Source organism: Neoarius graeffei, chromosome 3, assembly GCF_027579695.1.
Source record: "Neoarius graeffei isolate fNeoGra1 chromosome 3, fNeoGra1.pri, whole genome shotgun sequence".
Lineage (NCBI taxonomy): Eukaryota > Metazoa > Chordata > Actinopteri > Siluriformes > Ariidae > Neoarius > Neoarius graeffei.
In genome coordinates this window covers 88600224-88619860 of record NC_083571.1, presented here as the reverse complement: position 1 = coordinate 88619860, position 19637 = coordinate 88600224, and the positions used below count along the sequence as shown (strand labels likewise).

Sequence of the window (19637 nt, the reverse complement as noted above, 5' to 3'; positions counted from 1 at the left end):
ATATCACATCTAGAGACATCAGATGAGAAAGACCACATCCTCAGACACCATGACCTGGTTATTATCTTGCATGCGCTGCAAAAGTAATCGCACCTCCTGCTCATCAAATTCATCAGACTGGCCTTTGTTAATGTGAGTGAGAAGCTCAGGAATCGGTACAGACTGAGACCTGGTCACCCTGAATGCTTTCAAGAGAGCTGCCTTGAAAACCTTCATTCTGAAACAAGGGTCACACCAGAAAATGAGTTCAGAGTGAAGCAGACCATAACCAAAATCATATAAAAATCCTTTGAGGAGTACAAGCCATTTGTTTGATAACATGCATAGTAGTGTACTTTGAAGATTCTATAGTAAAACAAGGGGACGAGGGTGGGGAAATTAAATTAAGGGGGGGGGGGGGCAATTGCAGCATGGTGTTAAAGCTAGATGGCCTTTCAATTTCATAAAAAGGGTCAAATTTCAGGAGGGAACTAAATTTGTCATTGTGACATGTTCATTTCTGTAATATTCCCCCCAGGCCATTCTATGGCTGGGAAGTTATTTAATTTGAGTAGATTCCCTGGCAAAATGTGCATGAAATCACTTGCTTCACACAATCAAACAGACTAAGTCCATGTGCGCATGCACAGGTTTATCTCCTTCTTTTGGGCTTTACAGCAACTGGCTGTTTAAAAAAAAAAAGTGGCCCTACATTCATTAATTAATTGTTCTCATCTCATTATCTCTAGCCGTTTTATCCTGTTCTACAGGGTCGCAGGCAAGCTGGAGCCTATCCCAGCTGACTACGGGCGAAAGGCGGGGTACACCTTGGACAAGTCGCCAGGTCATCACAGGGCTGACACAGACACATTCACACCTACGGTCAATTTAGAGTCACCAGTTAACCTAACCTGCATGTCTTTGGACTGTGCGGGAAACCGGAGCACCCGGAGGAAACCCACGCGGGCACGGGGAGAACATGCAAACTCCACACAGAAAGGACCTCGCCGGCCACGGGGCTCGAACCCGGACCTTCTTGCTGTGAGGCGACAGTGCTAACCACTACACCACCGTGCCGCCCTATTAATTGCTCTATTAAAAGGAAAAAAATAGATAAATTGAGGTCTGTGATTCGAATTCAGTAACTCTGTCCACTAAAAGATGGGGGGGGGGGGGGGGGTGTCAGGGAAAATTCTTTTTAATGACCTAAACTTAAAATCTGAAAGGCAGTCTACCTTTTTTTTTTGGGGGGGGGGGGAAGAGAAGGAGAAGAGAGAAAAGTTACAAAACTCAACCTGTCTTGACTGATGTCAGCCTTCTTCCTTTGGCTACTCCTCTGAGACACTGGCCTGGTTGTCTGACTGGGTTTAGCTACGGTTAAAGAAAAAAAAAAAAAGAAAGCACAACCAGCTTTAAACAAAATGCTGGATATGTAAGAGTAAAAATGATGGAACATGTGTGGTCATGCTGGCAAGTGAGAGAAATCTCTGACTGTTTCCATCCTCTGTGAAGTCATACGGGTCATCAGAGTCTTCTGTCATTGTTGAATCAATATCTTTAGATAGACGAGAATGTTTCCTGTGGGCAGTATCAATCCATAAGTCAATCACATCAGTCTACTACTATTCAATATACTTTAAGCAGTCTATTTTTCTATCCATCTCTCTCAGACCTGATACTTCTCTGGCTTTGGGTCTCTTGGCTCCGAGTCGTATCCAGCTCACCATCTTCAGGAAGCTGCTTCCTCTTATTCTTCTCCAGAATCTAGACAAGCCACTTATAATCAGCATTTGGTTTTAGTAGATATTTTATTTTAAGCTCTTCATACTACAGTATTACCTTTTTGAAGTAGGCAAACTGCATGAGCTCCAGAGCAGCCTCTGCATCTCCCAACTCAATGGTTTTACTCATGCGGGCTTTAGCATGGGCTGTGGCCAACCTGATCATAGTCTCTAGGGCACGTGCTGTGACGGGCATGGTCTGTAGCAAATGTTCAAAACCAAATGATTGAAAGACAGGACATAAAATGTTTTGGATAATTACTAAATCTCAAGTCACAATGAACTACAAATTGTCAGTGAGATCCTGGATACATACCCTTGCCAAGTCATTACTGACTTGGTCACGGCTTCTCAGTTTGGTGTACTCCTCGGCTATGTAGTCCGAAGCCTCCTGAGTTAGAACCGGTTTCACTAGCTTAGCCACATGGATGTATTTTCGGATAAACTCCATGGTGACAACCTTTTCCCTGAAAGTCCAATTTTGATAATAGGTTTACTAAGAGTGTAATTAAAAAAAAAAAATTTATACATCAAACCATATACCTTTTATGGTTTACTACTTCACTGAGGAGACATTTTTGGATGTGAAAGCAATGACATTTAGGCTTACTTTTTCTTCTTGTGCCCATGGAGGACATTGTCCTTTTTCTCATAGATCTGCAGCTCCTGTTTAGTGGCCTCAGTGATGTTTGGGTCCTTGGTGGCAAAAACATCCACGGCGCTTCCTAATGGCATTGCTATTGTTGTACACAAAAGTCTTAGTATATAGTACACCAAGAGACATGTATTGCCACCTGGACAGAATTATAAGCAATTGACAGCTGAAACAGTACAACATATATAAGCTCTACATGCTGATCTCCATATAGCTCCCAGTGTAGTAGAAAATTTGTTTGAATTTTCTGTCATTTTCTCCAACTTCAGGCATTGCCAATTCCCAACTGACTATCTAGAAGGCCAAAGGCTAATTTCACAAGCACTGCTGCTTATGCAGTGTACTTAAAGTACACCATCCTTCCAGGGATGATTATACCCTTTCAAGCTCCTGGCTCCAGAACCCATAGCATCAAGACTCAAACATTCAGTAATAGGGAGAAAGCCTTGACACTTGCACCAATTTCCTTTCCAGCAGGTTCTATTAATTTCCACCATGAAATAGCAGCCTCACCTGCTCCTTCCTGCTCCCCTGGGGGTCTATATCTGTGCATGCGCAACACATGCTCTGAAATCTCATGATCACTCTCCAAATCCATCTGATCCAGAATGATGAAGAGCAAATCAAATCGAGAAAGTAGGGAATCTTGCAGCCCAATATTCTCCATAGGGGTTTTATACTGGTCATACTGGCATGAACAAAAAGAGACAAATACAACCCAATTAAAACACCAAACGCTATCCAATTTATCTAACTGAATGGGGGAAGTTTAAAAAAAAAAAAAAGCTGAAAGCACTACATAGCAAGCAAATTAACATACCCTAAAACTAATATCATCTTACCCTTCCATATACTGGATTAGCAGCAGCCAACACACTACAGCGAGCATTCAGTCTGGCCTGGATCCCAGCTTTAGCTATGGTGACTCTCCCCTGTTCCATCACCTCATGAATGGCTGTGCGATCCATGTCAGACATCTTGTCAAACTCATCAATACACACAACCCCTCTGTCAGCAAGGACCATGGCACCTGCCTCTAACCGGCGCTCACCTGAGAGGCAAACATTGAGAAGCTAGCAAAAGTATATAAAGATTTAAGTCATTTTCCTGGTGAACTATTTTACCCCTCTCTTACAAATACCCATGTCGACTAATGTTTCGAATATTAGAACAGCCCGCATTATACTGTACGTTATGGCCCTTTTCCACTACCCTTTTTCAGCTCGCTTCAGCCCGACACGGCTCGCGTTTCGACTACCAAAAACCAGCACGACTCAGCTCGTTTCAGCCCTGCTTAGCCCCTAAAACTCGCACCATTTTGGAGTGGGGCTGAAGCGAGCCAAACCGTGCCGACTGAGGTTGGGGGCGTGAGCAGACACTCCCCTGTGCACTGATTGGTGAGGAGGAGTGTCCTCACATGCCCACACACGCCCCGCGAGCGCGCTGGGATCTGTAAACACCGCAAACCCGGAAGAATAATAATTATGAATTACGAGAATTTCTGAAGCCTTATGCGCCTCGCCTCATCTATACGCTCTTGCCAGTATCTGTTGGCGTTGTCGGTGACAACAAGCCACAGCACCAAGACCAGCAACACTAACGACTCCATGTCCTCCATGTTTATTGTTTACTATTCGGGTCGTGAGACTACCGCTGAAAAGCTCACTGAATCAGTGACATACAGAGCATCGTGCACGAGTTCGCGGAGCGCAAGGCTCGTCGTATGCCCTTCAAATAATGCGCGCAGTAGGCTATTGATGTTTTATTATGAGCCATGTACAGTATGTCGCCTAATGTTTTTTTGTTTCTGAGTTACATGTTCGTTTGAAGGACTTAATGTACAAAATAACATAGTTGCACCCCGTAGTGTTGAAATTGGTAAACACAGTGCATTCAGTGAGGTTTGCACCGCCCTCCTTTTATTTCTGACTCTTCCTGTCACCGTTGCAACCTCTGAGCGCTCATTCGTATGCCCTTCAAATAATGTGCGCAGTATAGGCTATTGATGTTTTATTATGAGCCATGTACAGTATCCTAATGTTTTTTGTTTCTGAGTTACATGTTCGTTTGAAGGACTAGATGTACTAAATAACATAGTTGCACCCGGTAGTGTTGAAATTGGTAAACACCGCAGTTGCGGACATTTTGTAGCCTAAAATGATGTTATGATAAGCTTTAATAAAGGGCCCGGTCATTTGCCCCGCCCCCGCTCTGACTTGTTCCGCCACTGTCACTGATGTCACTGTTTGCGCTGCTTAACGACATCACGTGACGTCCACCCACTTTCGCTAACTCCACCCAATGTGTCCACCCACTTCCAGCCAGCACGGTTCAGCGCGGTTGTAGTCGAAATGCAACTCCAACAGCCCCGCTCAGCTCGACTTGGCACGGCACGGCTCAGCCGCGTTTGTAGTGGAAAAGCGGCATTAGTCACCTGTCTCTTGATCAGTGGTAACCGCTGCAGTTAGACCCACCCCAGACGAGCCTCGTCCAGTGGTAGGAATGGCTCTTGGTGCTGTAAGCAAGACGTACCTCAGCAACTGAGATTTAGCAACTGATGGGTCACCTACAAAACAAGCACTTGATTCAAATAATTTAGAAGATGCATTAGTTTGTGAAAATTACAGTAGGTGCATCATCCCAATGTTTCTTGTATACCAATTAAGGAATTACAAAGTACATGCAAGCATATTATGCTAAACAAAGAAGGCAGAACAACCTGATAACCTCATCTCTCAACTTTAAGAATCTTTTTGAAGAGTTTCATTTCCATTGAGGTTTCTTTATGAATCAATTCAAGGTCACATTTAAAATTATTTATATATATATATATATATCACACACACACACACACACACACACACACAGTTAGGTCCATAAATATTTGGACAGAGACAACATTTTTCTAGTTTGGCTCTGTACATTACCACAATGAATTTTGAACAAAACAATTCAGCTGCAGTTGAAGTTCAGCCTTTCAGCTTTAATTCAGTGGGTTGAACAAAATGATTGCATAAAAATGTGAGGAACTAAAGCATTTTTTAAACACAATCCCTTCATTTCAGGGGCTCAAAAGTAATTGGACAAAATAAATAATTGTAAATAAAATGTTCATTTCTAATACTTGGTTGAAAACCCTTTGTTGGCAATGACTGCCTGAAGTCTTGAACTCATGGACATCACCAGACTCTGTTTCCTCCTTTTTAATGCTCGGCCAGGCCTTTACTGCAGCGGTTTCCAGTTGCTGTTTGTTCGTGGGCCTTTGTCTCTGAAGTTTAGTCTTTAACAAGTGAAATGCATGCTCAATTGGGTTGAGATCAGGTGACTGACTTGGCCATTCAAGAATATTCCACTTCTTTGCTTTAATAAACTCCTGGGTTGCTTTGGCTTTATGTTTTGGGTCATTGTCCATCTGTATTATGAAACGCCAACCAATCAGTTTGGCTGAATATGAGCACACAGCATGTCTCTGAATACCTCAGAATTCATCCGGCTGCTTCTGTCCTGTGTCACATCAATAAACACTAGTGACCCAGTGCCACTGGCAGCCATGCATGCCCAAGCCATCACACTGCCTCTGCCATGTTTTACAGATGATGTGGTATGCTTTGGATCATGAGCTGTACCATACCTTTGCCATACTTTTTTCTTTCCATCATTCTGGTAGAGGTTGATCTTGGTTTCATCTGTCCAAAGAATGTTCTTCCAGAACTGTGCTAGCTTTCTTAGATGTTTTTTAGCAAAGTCCAATCTAGCCTTTTTATTCTTGAGGCTTATGAGTGGCTTGCACTGTGCAGCGAACCCTCTGTATTGACTTTCATACAGTCTTCTCTTTATGGTAGATTTGGATATTGATACACCTACCTCCTGGAGAGTGTTGTTCACTTGGTTGGCTGTTGTGAAGGGGTTTCTCTTCACCATGGAAATTATTCTGCGATCATCCACCACTGTTGTCTTCTGTGGGCATCCAGGTCTTTTTGCATTGATGAGTTCACCAGTGCTTTCTTTCTTTCTCAGGATGTACCAAACTGTAGATTTTGCCACTCCTAATATTGTAGCAATTTCTCGGATGGGTTTTTTCTGTTTTTGCAGCTTAAGGATGGCTTATTTCACCTGCATGGAGAGCTCCTTTGACTGCATGTTTTCTTCACAGCAAAATCTTCCAAACACAAGCACCACACCTCAAATCAACTCCAGGCCTTTTATCTGCTTAATTGAGAATGACAAAGGAATTGCCCACACTTGCCCATGAAATAGCCTTTGAGTCAATTGTCCAATTACTTTTGGTCCCTTTAAAAACAGGGTGGCACATGTTAAGCAGCTGAAACTCTCAAACCCTTCATCCAATTTTAATGTGGATACCCTCAAATGAAAGCTGAAAGTCTGGACTTTATGTCCATGTCCATTATATAACTATAACCTGAATACGTTTCAGTAAACAGGTAAAAAAACAATTTGTGTCAGTGTCCAAATATATATGGACCTAACTGTATATATCATACAAATCTAACCTATAAGCAGGATGTTGATGTCGCCTCTAATGCGAGTGCCGTTCTCCAAGTTGGTCTCATTGCCTCCCAGCAGCAGACAGAGGATGGCTTTCTTTATGTACTCATGGCCATGGATACTGGGAGCTAGTGATCGACTTAGGTGCTCAAAGACATCCTGAACACACACAATCTACATGTCTACAAGCTTCAAGAAGACAAGTCAGCTCACAGATATTGACCATTAGAGTAAATCCACAAATCTGCAAGGTCTTTTGTTACTTACTTTCGAATGAGTTTTGCAGAATTTTTTGATCTTGGCAACATCATCAGCAGAAAATGTGGGAACAATTTCTTTACTCATCAGCATGACATTGTTGGCTAGAAGTATAGTTCTGTACAAAACAGACATTTAACCTAAAGCTACGGTACAAAGTCTCTAAAACGGGGATTAACAGGAAACATTGGTAGTAGTTCAATTAATAAATCTTCACTTACCTGAAGGCTCCTGAGGTAAATCCTCCTTGTTTAGCAGGTAAACACCGGTACACACCAACTATCTGTACACGATCTCCTGGCTTAACTTTGTCTACAAGATCATCATCAGAAATTATGTCAACTGAACGGGGAAGCTGTCCAGCAGGAGCTTTTTCTGGCATCTCCTGGATGGTCAGACTCTGGTGATCCTTATAGTAGCATAACCCAAACTCTGTTTCCAATGGATTATTCTCATCATCCTATATATTCACACACACACAATCAACAAGCATAAACTTGACATTGTGATTGATTTGACAAAATGACATTGGCAGGCTTTGTTCACCACTAGCATAAGGACACACACCTTGGTGGGGTAGATGGCACTAGAAGGAAATGCATCAAGTGAAGTTAGATCGGTATATTTCCTTTCCAAGGTTTTCTTAGTGGCAGGACAGTAATGAACACTGCGCATGATCTTTGGCCTGACCAGTGAACCTATAACAAACCAGTCAACCCACCCAGATTTTTGAAAGTTACTATAAATTTTACTTAACACACAATCTGTGGAAATATAAAACATAAATTTCTCTTACACTTGGTAACAATACCCTCCACACAAACAAGATTTCCCAGAAACCGAGCATTAAGAGTACGAGGGGAGACATGTTTATTTCCAAAGCTACCCTCAAAACCAACATGGAACTCATCAAACTGTTTAGCATAGGTTGCATCAATGGAGGCTACCAAGTCCTTCAGAGCTCTCTGGAATGCAACCAGCTCACTGAAGGCATTCTTCAGAAGTCTGTAGGAAACAAATCAAAAACCATTCCATTATTTAAAAAAAAAATATTATATATAGCCAACCAAATATTCTCAACAGCTGACAGACATACGAATATTAACACGAAACAATCCAGCCAATAAAACACATTATATAGTCTTTATTCTCACAAAACCTAAAGCAGGGTTACTGACTCTTTAGCTCGCTTTTCGTTTCTTCGACGCAGATCATTAATGTTGATTATGAGCCGAGACTGGCCCTCAGACACCATACTCTTGACTTTCTCATGATACACACCCTGGTCTTGCTGTAAAAGACACTCAAAGTCAGATCAGTGTTATCTGTTTGACATTACAGACATTAATTGTTTCAGTAAAAAAAAAGCCACCATGAAGAAAGATGTAGAAAAGTGATACAACTACCCATGGTGGTCTAATAGGCTTTTTTTTTTTAGATTGAAAATAAGAACTAATTTTCTTGTGTTTACATTGTCATCCAAAAAGTCCAGGTATTCTCTCTGTACTTCTCGTAGCTCAAGATCCTCAAACCCATCATCCATTTTCTCATAACATTACACCTCCAAAACATTAAAAAAAAAAACATTTAGTTCAATACCAGCCAGCCATCAACAACAATTTTAACTCTAAATACAAAGATGGATAATGTTTCTTGTTGTACTCAAGTCATGTGTGGACACACATGAAGAATACTTACAAAAGTACAGCTCATAAAGCACACCATTTGGTACTTCTCTACTACTCAAAGACAGAGACATCATTTTAGACCACAGAGAATGCTAGAGTTTGCAGGTCTAGGAACCAATCATCTGGCTAATTGGACAATTAACTGAAAATGGGCAATGGCATGGATGTTCTTTAGATCCAGTTCCAAATAATACCAAAGTCTACTAGTGCATCTTGAAATATTAGAATATTGTGAAAAAAATCACAAAAAGGTAAACTTTCATATACAGTGTCTTGCAATAGTATTCATCCCCCTTGGTGTTTGTCCTGTTTTGTCACATTGCAAGCTGGAATTAAAATGGATTTGGAGGATTAGCACCATTTGATCTATACAACATGCCTACCACTTTAAAGGTGCAAATTGTTTTTGTTTTTTGTTATTGTGACACAAACAATAATTACAATGAAAAACCAGAGCTGGTTCAACCAATTCACTTCATAAGTCACATAATTAGTTGAGTTAAGATCCACCTGTGTGTGCAAAGTGTCACATGATCTGTTACATGACATCTGCATAAATCAACCTGGAAGGACCCTAACTCTGCAATACTACTAAGCAAGTAACAGGACAACCAAGGAGTACTTCAAACACATGGAAGAAGAGTCTCTAGTCAGATAAAATTTTACTTTTTGGCCATCATGGGAAACACTATGTGTGGTACAAACCCAACACTTCCCATTACCCTGGGCAATTCTGGAGGAAAGCCTGTTTGAATTAGTCAGAGCGAGGAAGGTTCATGGTCCAGCAGGGCAATGAACCTAGACATTTTGCTAAAGCTACACTAGAGTGGTTTAAAGGGAAACATTTAAATGTCTTGGAATGGCCTAGTCAAAGCCCAGACCTCAATCCAATTGAGAATCTGTTGCATAACTTGAAGATTGCTGTACACCAACACAACCCATCTAACTTGAAGGAGTTGGAGCAGTTTTGCCTTGAGAAATGGGCAAAAATCCCAGTGGCTAGATGTGCTAAGCTAATAGAGACATACCTCAAGAGACTTTTAACTGTAATTGCAGCAAAAGGTGGCTCTACAAAGTATTGACTTTTTTTTTTGGGGGGGGGGGTGAATATCTATGCACACCCTAGATTTCTATTTTTTCATGTTAATTTTTTTTGTTATGATAAACAATTTGCACCTTTAAAGTGGTAGGCATGTTGTGTAAATCAAATGGTGCTAACCTTCCAAAAATCCATTTTAATTCCAGCTTATGTGACAAAACAGGGGAAACACCAAGGGGGATGAATACTTTTGCAAGACACTGTATTCTCCATTCATTACATGTAAAATGAAATATTTCAAGCCTTTTTTGTTTTAATTTTCATGACATAGCTTATGAAAATCAGAAGTCCAATATCTCAAATTATTAGAATATTTCATTTCGAGTTTGGGTAAAACAGTATAAATACCGTGTATATCTCTATCTAATTCAGTCCACACAATCGCAATCATGGGAAGACTGCTGACTTGACAGCTGTCCAGAAGACTATCATTGACACCCTCCACAAGGAGGGTAAGCCACCGAATGTCATTGCTGAAAAAGCTGGCTGGAAAAGGTGCACAAGCAACAGGGATTACCGCAGCCTTGAGAGGATTGTCAAGAAAAATCAATTCAAGAACTTGGGAGAGCTTCCCAAGTAGTGGACTGAGCTGGTGTCCATGCATCAAGAGCTACCATGCACAGACATCTTCAGGAGAGGGGCTACGACTGTCACATTCCAAATATCAAGCCATTCCTGAACCAGAGATGACATCAGAAGTATCTTACCTTGGCAAAGGAGAAAAAGAAGCGGACTGTTGTTCAGTGGTCAGACAAAAGTAAATTTTGCATCTCGCTTGCAAATCAAGGTCTGAGAGTCTGGAGGAAGAGTGGAGAGGCATAGAATCCAAGGTGTTTGAAGTCCAGTGTGAAGTTTCCATAGTTTGTGATGATTTGGGGTGCTATGTCATCTGCTAGTGTTGGTCCACTGTGTTTTATCAAGTTGAAAGTCAACACAGCCGTCTACCAGGAGGTTTTAGAGCACTTCATGCTTCCATCTGCTGACAAGCTTTATGGAGATGCCAATTTCCTTTTCCAGCAGGACTTCGCACCTGCCTACAGTGCCAAAACTACAACCAAATGGTTTGCTGACCATGATATTACTGTGCTTGATGGGTCAGCCAACTTGCCTGACCTGAACTCCAGAGAGAACCTATGGGTTATTGTCAAGAGGAAGATGAGAAACACCTGACTCAAAAATACAGACGGGCTGAAGGCCATTATCAAAGCAACCTGGGCTTCAGTAACGCCTCAGCAGTGCCACAGGCTGATCGCCTCCATACCATGCTGCATTGATGAAGTAATTCATGGTAAAGGAGCCCCAACTAAGTACTGAGTGTATAAATAAACATACTTTTCAGAAGTTGGACATTTCTGTATTGTAAATCCATTTTTTTTTATTGAGCTTAGGAAATATGCTAATAATTCAAGATACTGTGTTTGATTTTCATGAGCTATAAGCCATAATCATCAAAATTAAAACAAAAAGGGTTTGAAAATTTCACTTTACATGAAATGAATATAGAGTATATGAAAGTTTACTTTTTTGTATTAAATTATTAAAAAAAAGAACTTTTTCCACAATATTCTAATTTTCTGAGATGCACCTGTATTTTGAGGTACCGGTAGGGAGGGGAAACTAGGGAGCCTGGAGGAAGCCTACAGAGACATGGGGTAAACATGAACAGAATATAAGCACAGAAGGTAACCAGAGCTCAGGATAAAACTGGGAACCTTGGAGCTGTGAGACGACAAAGCTACTGTATGTATCATGCTGCACCACCATGATACTCAAGATAAGTCGTGTATCTATAACAGACTCTATGGTGAATCAGCATTTAGTTCATTTCTCTGAATTCCAATCCTAAAAAAAAATGTTTTATTAAATAAATGTTCTGTGTCTTGGAATGACTGGCTTCATACTCACTACTGATGATATTCACCAAACATGGCATGACATTTAACCAGGAGGGGAATGGGCCATTAGAGTGGTAGGCATTATGAGATTTTGAAATTTATTCAGTGCTGCAAGTAATTTCAATATGGACACACTCGCAAATAAACAAACTTATTTCTTCCTTCAAAACATTCCTGTCACCTCAGCAACTGCTGTTCTTTCCCCAGCTATGCTCCTCTCACCAGGGAAGAGAAATGGTAATTCTAGGAATACAAGACAGCACAAAAGCATCATGTGCCCTTTACTTCACTAAACAGCTCTTGAAACAATTTAGACAGAGTGTAAATTTTCAACTGACTGACTCTTGGATCTATAGTGAGCTAAACACCTCTATTTAATACCTTAGGTAGTGTCCTAATAGGTATGGAAGCCTGTTTCCAGCACCATAACTAGAAATGCACTTGGTAGAGTGCCTACTTCTGCCAAGCCACATATCAACATCAAAGTCAAATCACTTGAACCTAGGACAATACTAAAGCTGTACACCAAATTTCATCAAAATCTGTTCACTACTTTTTGAGTTACATTGGGAATGGACAAAAAAAAAATCCTGGATCCACATATGCTGTCCTGCCAAAAAAAAAAAAATTGGACCACGTTTAGCTTTGATTACAGCATGCATTCACCGCGGCACTGTTTCTATAAACTTATGCAATGTCACAACATTTATTTCATTCCAGAGTTGTATTAATGTTTCACTGAGATCTTGTCTTGATGACAAGAGAGTCAAACCACTGCGTAAAGTGGGTCAGCCTTGGGCTGAAGTGCCCTTGAGCAAGGCATCTAATCCCCAACTGCTCCCCGGGTGCTGTAGCATAGCTGCCCACTGCTCTGGGTATGTATGTGTGCTCATTGCTCATGTGTGCATGCATGTATGTGTTCACTGCATCAGATGGGTTAAATGCAGAGAGGAATTTCACTGTGCTTAAGTGTACATGTGATAAATAAAGCTGTTTTTCTGTTCTTAAAGTCGTCTCTATCACACCCCAAAGATTCTCTCTGGGGTTAAGATTGGGACTCTGTGGTGGCCAATTCATGCGTGAAAATGATTCCTCATGCTCCCTGAACCACTCTTTCACAATCTGAGCTCTAATTTTATGCCTGTGTGATCAGGGAAGAAAAAAATTCACTGATGTGATAACCTGGTTATTCAGTACATTCACGGAATCAGCTGACTTAATTTTATTGCCACATAACGTTGCTGAGCCTCGACCTGACCAACTGAAGCAACCACAGATCACAACACTGCCTCCAGAGGCTTGTACAATGGCCATTATGCATGATGGATGCATTGCTTCATGCGCTTCCCTTCTTACCCTGACACGCCCATCACTCTGGAACAGGGTAAATCTGGACTTATCAGACCACATGACCTTTTCCCATTGCTCCATAGTCCAATTTTTATGCTCCCTAGCAAAGTGAAGCCTTTTCTCCTGATTGCTCTCACTAACACATGGTTTTCTTATGGCCACACAGCTGTTTAGTAGCAATCCTGTGAGTTCTCATACCATTGTGAGTGTGGAAATGCTCTTAATTTCACGATTAAACATAACTGAGTTCTACTGTTGATTTAAAAAAAAAAAAAAACGATTTGACTTCACCAAGCATTTAAATGATCTCTGATCATGGTCAGTCAGAATCTTTTTCCAACCACATTTTTCCATGAAGTTGATGGCTCATCACGATCCTTCCAGGTTATAAGAATGTATTGGACAGTTCTTAACCCAATTCCAGTCATTTAAGCAATTTCCTTTTTCTTTGCTTAATGCAGGTCAATAATTTGACCCTTCTGAAACACAGTAACATCTTTTTCATGACCATGGGATATGTCTTCCAACTTGATATAGTCCATATCTATATCAAGGTCCGATCTTATAATATGACTCTCTTGTGCAATACTTATAATATGCAATACCTCATTCCATAATGTGAAACACAACACATACGCCTCAGGACTGTGCACTTTACACCCTGTGCAATACTTTATAATGTGCAATACCTCACTCCATAATGTGAAACACAACACATACGCCTCAGGACTGTTCACCTTACACCCTGTGCAATACTTTATAATGTGCAATACCTCACTCCATAATGTGAAACACAACACATATGCCTCAGGACTGTGCACCTTACACCCTCACTTTTTTTTTTAATTTTATTTATTATTATTATTAATAATTTATTCCCCCCCCACACGCTGTTTGCACTGTTATTGGAGCTGCTTTTAATCTCATTGTACATGGGTATAGTGACAATAAAGGCATTCTATTCTATGTCTGTTTAAGAAATGAGAAGCTACTCACTGCATCAGTTAGGGTTAAAAGAATTGTTGCCAGCTGAAATGCATTAATCACTGCAGTAATTATCCAATCAAAGGTTCTTATCCATCCATCCATAGCCACGTATCCTGTGCAAGGTCACGGGCAAGCTGGAGCCTATCCCAGCTGACTATGGGTGAGAGGTGGGGTACACCCTGGACAAGTCGCCAGGTCATCACAGGGCTGACACATAGAGACAAACAACCACTCACACTCACATTCACACCTACAGTCAATTTAGAGCCACCAGTTAACCTAACCTACACGTCTTTGGACTGTAGGGGAAACCGGAGCACCCGGAGGAAACCCACACAGACACGGGGAGAACATGCAAACTCCACACAGAAAGGCCCTCGTTGGCCACTGGGCTCCAACCCAGAACCTTCTTACTGTGAGGGAACTGTGCTAACCACCATGTCGCCTCAAATGCTCTTATGTATACGGTGTACATAGCTGGATTTGTATCAAAATCTACAACCCCAATTCCAAAAAAGTTGGGACAAAGTACAAATTGTAAATAAAACAGAATGCAATGATGTGGAAGTTTCAAAATTCCATATTTTATTCAGAATAGAACATAGATGACATATCAAATGTTTACATTGAGAAAATGTATCATTTAAAGAGAAAAATTTGGTGATTTTAAATTTCATGACAACAACACATCTCAAAAAAGTTGGGACAAGGCCATGTTTACCACTGTGAGACATCCCCTTTTCTCTTTACAACAGTCTGTAAACGTCTGGGGACTGAGGAGACAAGTTGCTCAAGTTTAGTGATAGGAATGTTAACCCATTCTTGTCTAATGTAGGATTCTAGTTGCTCAACTGTCTTCGGTCTTTTTTGTCATATCTTCCGTTTTATGATGTGCCAAATGTTTTCTATGGGTGAAAGATCTGGACTGCAGGCTGGCCAGTTCAGTACCCGGACCCTTCTTCTACACAGCCATGATGCTGTAATTGATGCAGTATGTGGTTTGGCATTGTCATGTTGGAAAATGCAAGGTCTTCCCTGAAAGAATCGTCGTCTGGATGGGAGCATATGTTGCTCTAGAACCTGGATATACCTTTCAGCATTGATGGTGTCTTTCCAGATGTGTAAGCTGCCCATGCCACACGCACTAATGCAACCCCATACCATCAGAGATGCAGGCTTCTGAACTGAGCACTAATAACAACTTGGGTCATCCTTCTCCTCTTTAGTCCGAATGACACAATGTCCCTGATTTCCATAAAGAACTTCAAATTTTGATTCGTCTGACCACAGAACAGTTTTCCACTTTGCCACAGTCCATTTTAAATGAGCCTTGGCCCAGAGAAGACGTCTGCGCTTCTGGATCATATTTAGATACGGCTTCTTCTTTGAACTACGGTATAGAGTTTTAGCTGGCAACGGCGGATGGCACGGTGAATTGTGTTCACAGATAATGTTCTCTGGAAATATTCCTGAGCCCATTTTGTGATTTCCAATACAGAAGCATGCCTGTATGTGATGCAGTGCCGTCTAAGGGCCCGAAGATCACGGGCACCCAGTATGGTTTTCTGGCCTTGACCCTTACGCACAGAGATTCTTCCAGATTCTCTAAATCTTTTGATGATATTATGCACTGTAGATGATGATATGTTCAAACTCTTTGCAATTTTACACTGTTGAACTCCTTTCTGATATTGCGCCACTATTTGTCGGCGCAGAATTAGGGGGATTGGTGATCCTCTTCCCATCTTTACTTCTGAGAGCCACTGCCACTCCAAGATGCTCTTTTTATACCCAGTCATGTTAATGACCTATTGCCAATTGACCTGATGAGTTGCAATTTGGTCCTCCAGCTGTTCCTTTTTTGTACCTTTAACTTTTCCAGCCTCTTATTGCCCCTGTCCCAACTTTTTTGAGATGTGTTGCTGTCATGAAATTTCAAATGAGCCAATATTTGGCATGAAATTTCAAAATGTCTCACTTTTGACATTTGATATGTTGTCTATGTTCTATTGTGAATACAATATCAGTTTTTGAGATTTGTAAATTATTGCATTCCGTTTTTATTTACAATTTGTACTTTGTCCCAACTTTTTTGGAATCGGGGTTGTAATCAATTGTTCCATGAGCCATGGCCCACCTTTCCTCAAGATTTAATCAAAATCTCTTCACTACTTCTTGAGTTACATTGGGAACAGACAAACAAACGGAGATGAAAACATAACCTCCTCCAACAAAGTTGGTGAAAGTAACAATGAGAAGATTTTGCATAATTCTGACTTACGTTCTCATAATAATGACTTAACATCTCATAATTATGACTCATTATAATACATAGGGCCAAATTACGTACTCAATTCTGATTGGTCAATCAAGGAGGGCTTTTTTCCTTAACACAGGGCCGTATTTCTGAAATGCTATTGGCTAGTTCGTTGCTTGGTTACTTGGTTAAATTTATAATGAATGGTATTTGTAATTCCTTTGAGATCAAGCACAGAGTTTTCTTGCATTTAGCAATCAGCTTTTGTAAAGAAGTTCCAATAAAATTTTGTAAACCACTTTCAAAATCCTCGTGTCGTGTCGCCGCGTCATGATGAAAGATGCTTTAGAAACTGATTCAAACGTGCAAGATAGCCTTGCGCCCTGATTGGTTCAGAAAACGTGAATGACAAATGTTGTGAACTTGAATGGCTTCCGAAGTATGAATTTGGCCCTATATATTATAAACAAGTAATCATATGGTTCCTCGTAAAATTAAGGATCAATTTCACTCGTGATTTCAAAGTTGGCGGCACGGTGGTGTAGTGGTTAGCGCTGTCGCCCCACAGCAAGAAGGTCCTGGGTTCGAGCCCCGTGGCCAGCGAGGGCCTTTCTGTGTGGAGTTTGCATGTTGTCCGTGTGGGTTTCCTCCGGGTGCTCCGGTTTCCCCCACAGTCCAAAGACATGCAGGTTAGGTTAACTGTTGACTCTAAATTGACCGTAGGTGTGAATGGTTGTCTGTGTCTATGTGTCAGCCCTGTGATGACCTGGCGACTTGTCCAGGGTGTGCCCTGCCTTTCGCCCGTAGTCAGCTGGGATAGGCTCCAGCTTGCCTGCGACCCTGTAGAAGGATAAAGCGGCTAGAGATAATAAGATGAGATTTCAGAGTTTTGAAATTGTCCTCGTTGCTTCGCGACTGGGGCAATTTTCAAAACTTTGAAATCACTCGTGAAATTAATCCTTAATTTTATTCGGCCCCATAGGATTACTTATACTAAACAAAGGACATTTCTCATAATTATAGTGGTTAGCATTGTTGCCTCACAGCAAGAAGGTCCTGGGTTCAAGCCCAGCGGCTGGTGGGGGCCTTTCTGTGTAGAGTTTGAATGTTCTCCCCGTGTCAGTGTGGGTTTCCTCCAGGTGCTCCGATTTCCCCCACAGTTCAAAAGACATGCAGTTAGGTTAACGTGGGGCGGCCTTGAGCTGAAGTGCCCTTGAGGAAGGTACTTAACCCCTGACTGCTCCCCGGGTGCTGTAGTATGGCTGCCCACTGTTCTGGGTGTGTGTGTTTGTTCACTGCTTCAGATGGGTTAAATGCAGAGGATGAATCCCACTGTGCTTGAAGTGTGCATGTGACAAATAAAGGTTTCTTTTTCTATGACTTTCTATTTAACAAAAATGACTTGGTATCCTGGGCAGCACGGTGCTGTAGTGGTTAGCACTGTCGCCTCACAGCAAGAAAGTTCTGGATTTGAGCCCAGCGGCCAGCGAGGGCCTTTCGGTGTGGAGTTTACATGTTCTCCCCGTGTCTGCGTGGGTTTCCTCTGGGTGCTCCGGTTTCCCCCACAGTCCAAAGACATGCACGTTAGGCTAATTGGTGGCTCTAAATTGACCATAGGTGTGAGTGTGAAAGGTTGTTTGTCTCTGTGTGTTAGCCCTGTGATGATCTGGCGACTTCTCCAGGGTGTACCCCACCTCTTACCCATAATCAGCTCCAGCTTGCCTGCGACCCTGTAGAACCTGATAAGCGGCTACAGATAATGGATGGATGGACTTGGTATCGTGGGCAGCACGGTGGTGTAGTGGTTAGCACTGTTGCCTCACAGCAAGAAGATTCTGGGTTCGAGCCCAGCGGCTGGAGAGGGCCTTTCTGTGTGGAGTTTGCATGTTCTCCCCGTGTCTGTGTGGGTTTCCTCCGGGTTCTCAGGTTTCCCCCACAGTCCAGAGACATGCAGGTTAGGTAAATTGGTGGCTCTAAATTGACTGTAGGTGTGAATGTGAGTGTGAACGGTTGTTTGTCTCTGTGTCAGCCCTGCTATAACCTGGCGACTTGTCCAGGGTGTACCCTGCCTTTCGCCCATAGTCAGCTCCAGCTTGCCTGCGACCCTGTAGAACAAGATAAGCGGCTACAGATGATGGATGGATGGATGGACTCGGTATCTTGGGCGGCATGGTGGTATAGGGGAGAGTGGGGTAAGATGAGCCACTTTTTACATTTTTCATCATAACTACATGTTAAAGCCATTTTTGCTTCCAGTCTACACACCATACCAAATTTCAAAGTGTACTGTTACTATCTGAGCAAAAAATAATTGATAAGCTCTTATGGTTAGAGTGATATTACCTCTTGAAAAAAAAATGTCAAGTGGCTCAACTTACCCCATGCACGGGGTAAGATGAGCCACTGTGTGGGGTAAATTGAGCCAACACAAAACATGTTAGGTTAACAAAGTAAACAACTTTTATTATTAGAAATGCAATCAATGAATCAAGTCAAGTCAATCAAGTGGGGGATAGGGCCGTTGCATAGAGAAGGGGAGATGAAGAGAGAGGTGATAGAACGAGATGGGATAGGGAGGGATAGATAGATGGATAGAGAGAGATATATGCGTAGATAGATAGAAAGAGGGATGGTTAGAGAGGGAATGAGAGATATACTATATTATAGAAATTACTAAAACAGTAGAACAGTGCAAAAATAATCTTATTTCTTTCAGTAGGTTAAAACATTGCTAAAACATGCAGCAATCGTTCCATCAATCATTTCATCATTATTCAATGTTCCAAGCGTTCAAATGGCAAGGGAACACCATTTGCCTCTCCCTCCGTGCTGTCTCCCCAACAGTAAAGGGGCGGGGCAATTTTTTCACAATATCCTGTCTTGACAGGACAGCCTTATCTTTCTCTTTGAAGACAAAGGTTGGCTTTCTTGCAGAGCCATGGCATGACCGGCTTCTTTTGAGAAATCTTGCCTCTATTTTGAAGACATTCAATTTGATTATCTGGCCAATGAAGAAATGCACTTTCTTCTTCCCCGTGTATTTTGCCACAACATAATCCCCCACATCTAACAACTGGTCTTCCTCATCTGATGTCATATATATATATATATATATATATATATATATATATATATATATATATATATGTTGTTGTCATATATGACCAGTAAATGTGAAAACT

The 19637-nt window shown here is 41.5% G+C and overlaps 1 protein-coding gene across 1 annotated transcript; it reads right to left on the bottom strand.

Annotated features, from left to right (window-relative positions):
• Positions 1–18: 18 nt before the first annotated feature.
• On the bottom strand, positions 19–8722 carry mcm3l (MCM3 minichromosome maintenance deficient 3 (S. cerevisiae), like). The gene is made up of 17 exons (XM_060916080.1): positions 8651–8722; positions 8358–8470; positions 7976–8184; positions 7747–7877; positions 7401–7639; positions 7189–7297; positions 6927–7080; positions 4850–4981; positions 3258–3466; positions 2929–3103; positions 2371–2497; positions 2077–2227; positions 1819–1959; positions 1652–1743; positions 1472–1557; positions 1275–1350; positions 19–217 (listed from the first exon to the last, which is right to left on the bottom strand). The coding sequence occupies exons 1-17, from the start codon at positions 8720–8722 to the stop codon at positions 19–21; spliced, it is 2415 nt and encodes an 804-aa protein (XP_060772063.1).
• Between the last annotated feature and the right edge of the window lie 10915 nt (positions 8723–19637).

Coding starts and splice junctions, on each gene's coding strand:
- mcm3l (XM_060916080.1), bottom strand. CDS start 8,722: ATGGATGATGGGTTTGAGGATCTTGAGCTACGAGAAGTACAGAGAGAA. Junction 4,982..6,926: donor CATCAACATCCTGCTTATAG/GTTAGATTTGTA, acceptor CTTGTTTTGTAG/GTGACCCATCAGTTGCTAAA. Junction 1,558..1,651: donor CAAAGCCAGAGAAGTATCAG/GTCTGAGAGAGA, acceptor TACTGCCCACAG/GAAACATTCTCGTCTATCTA.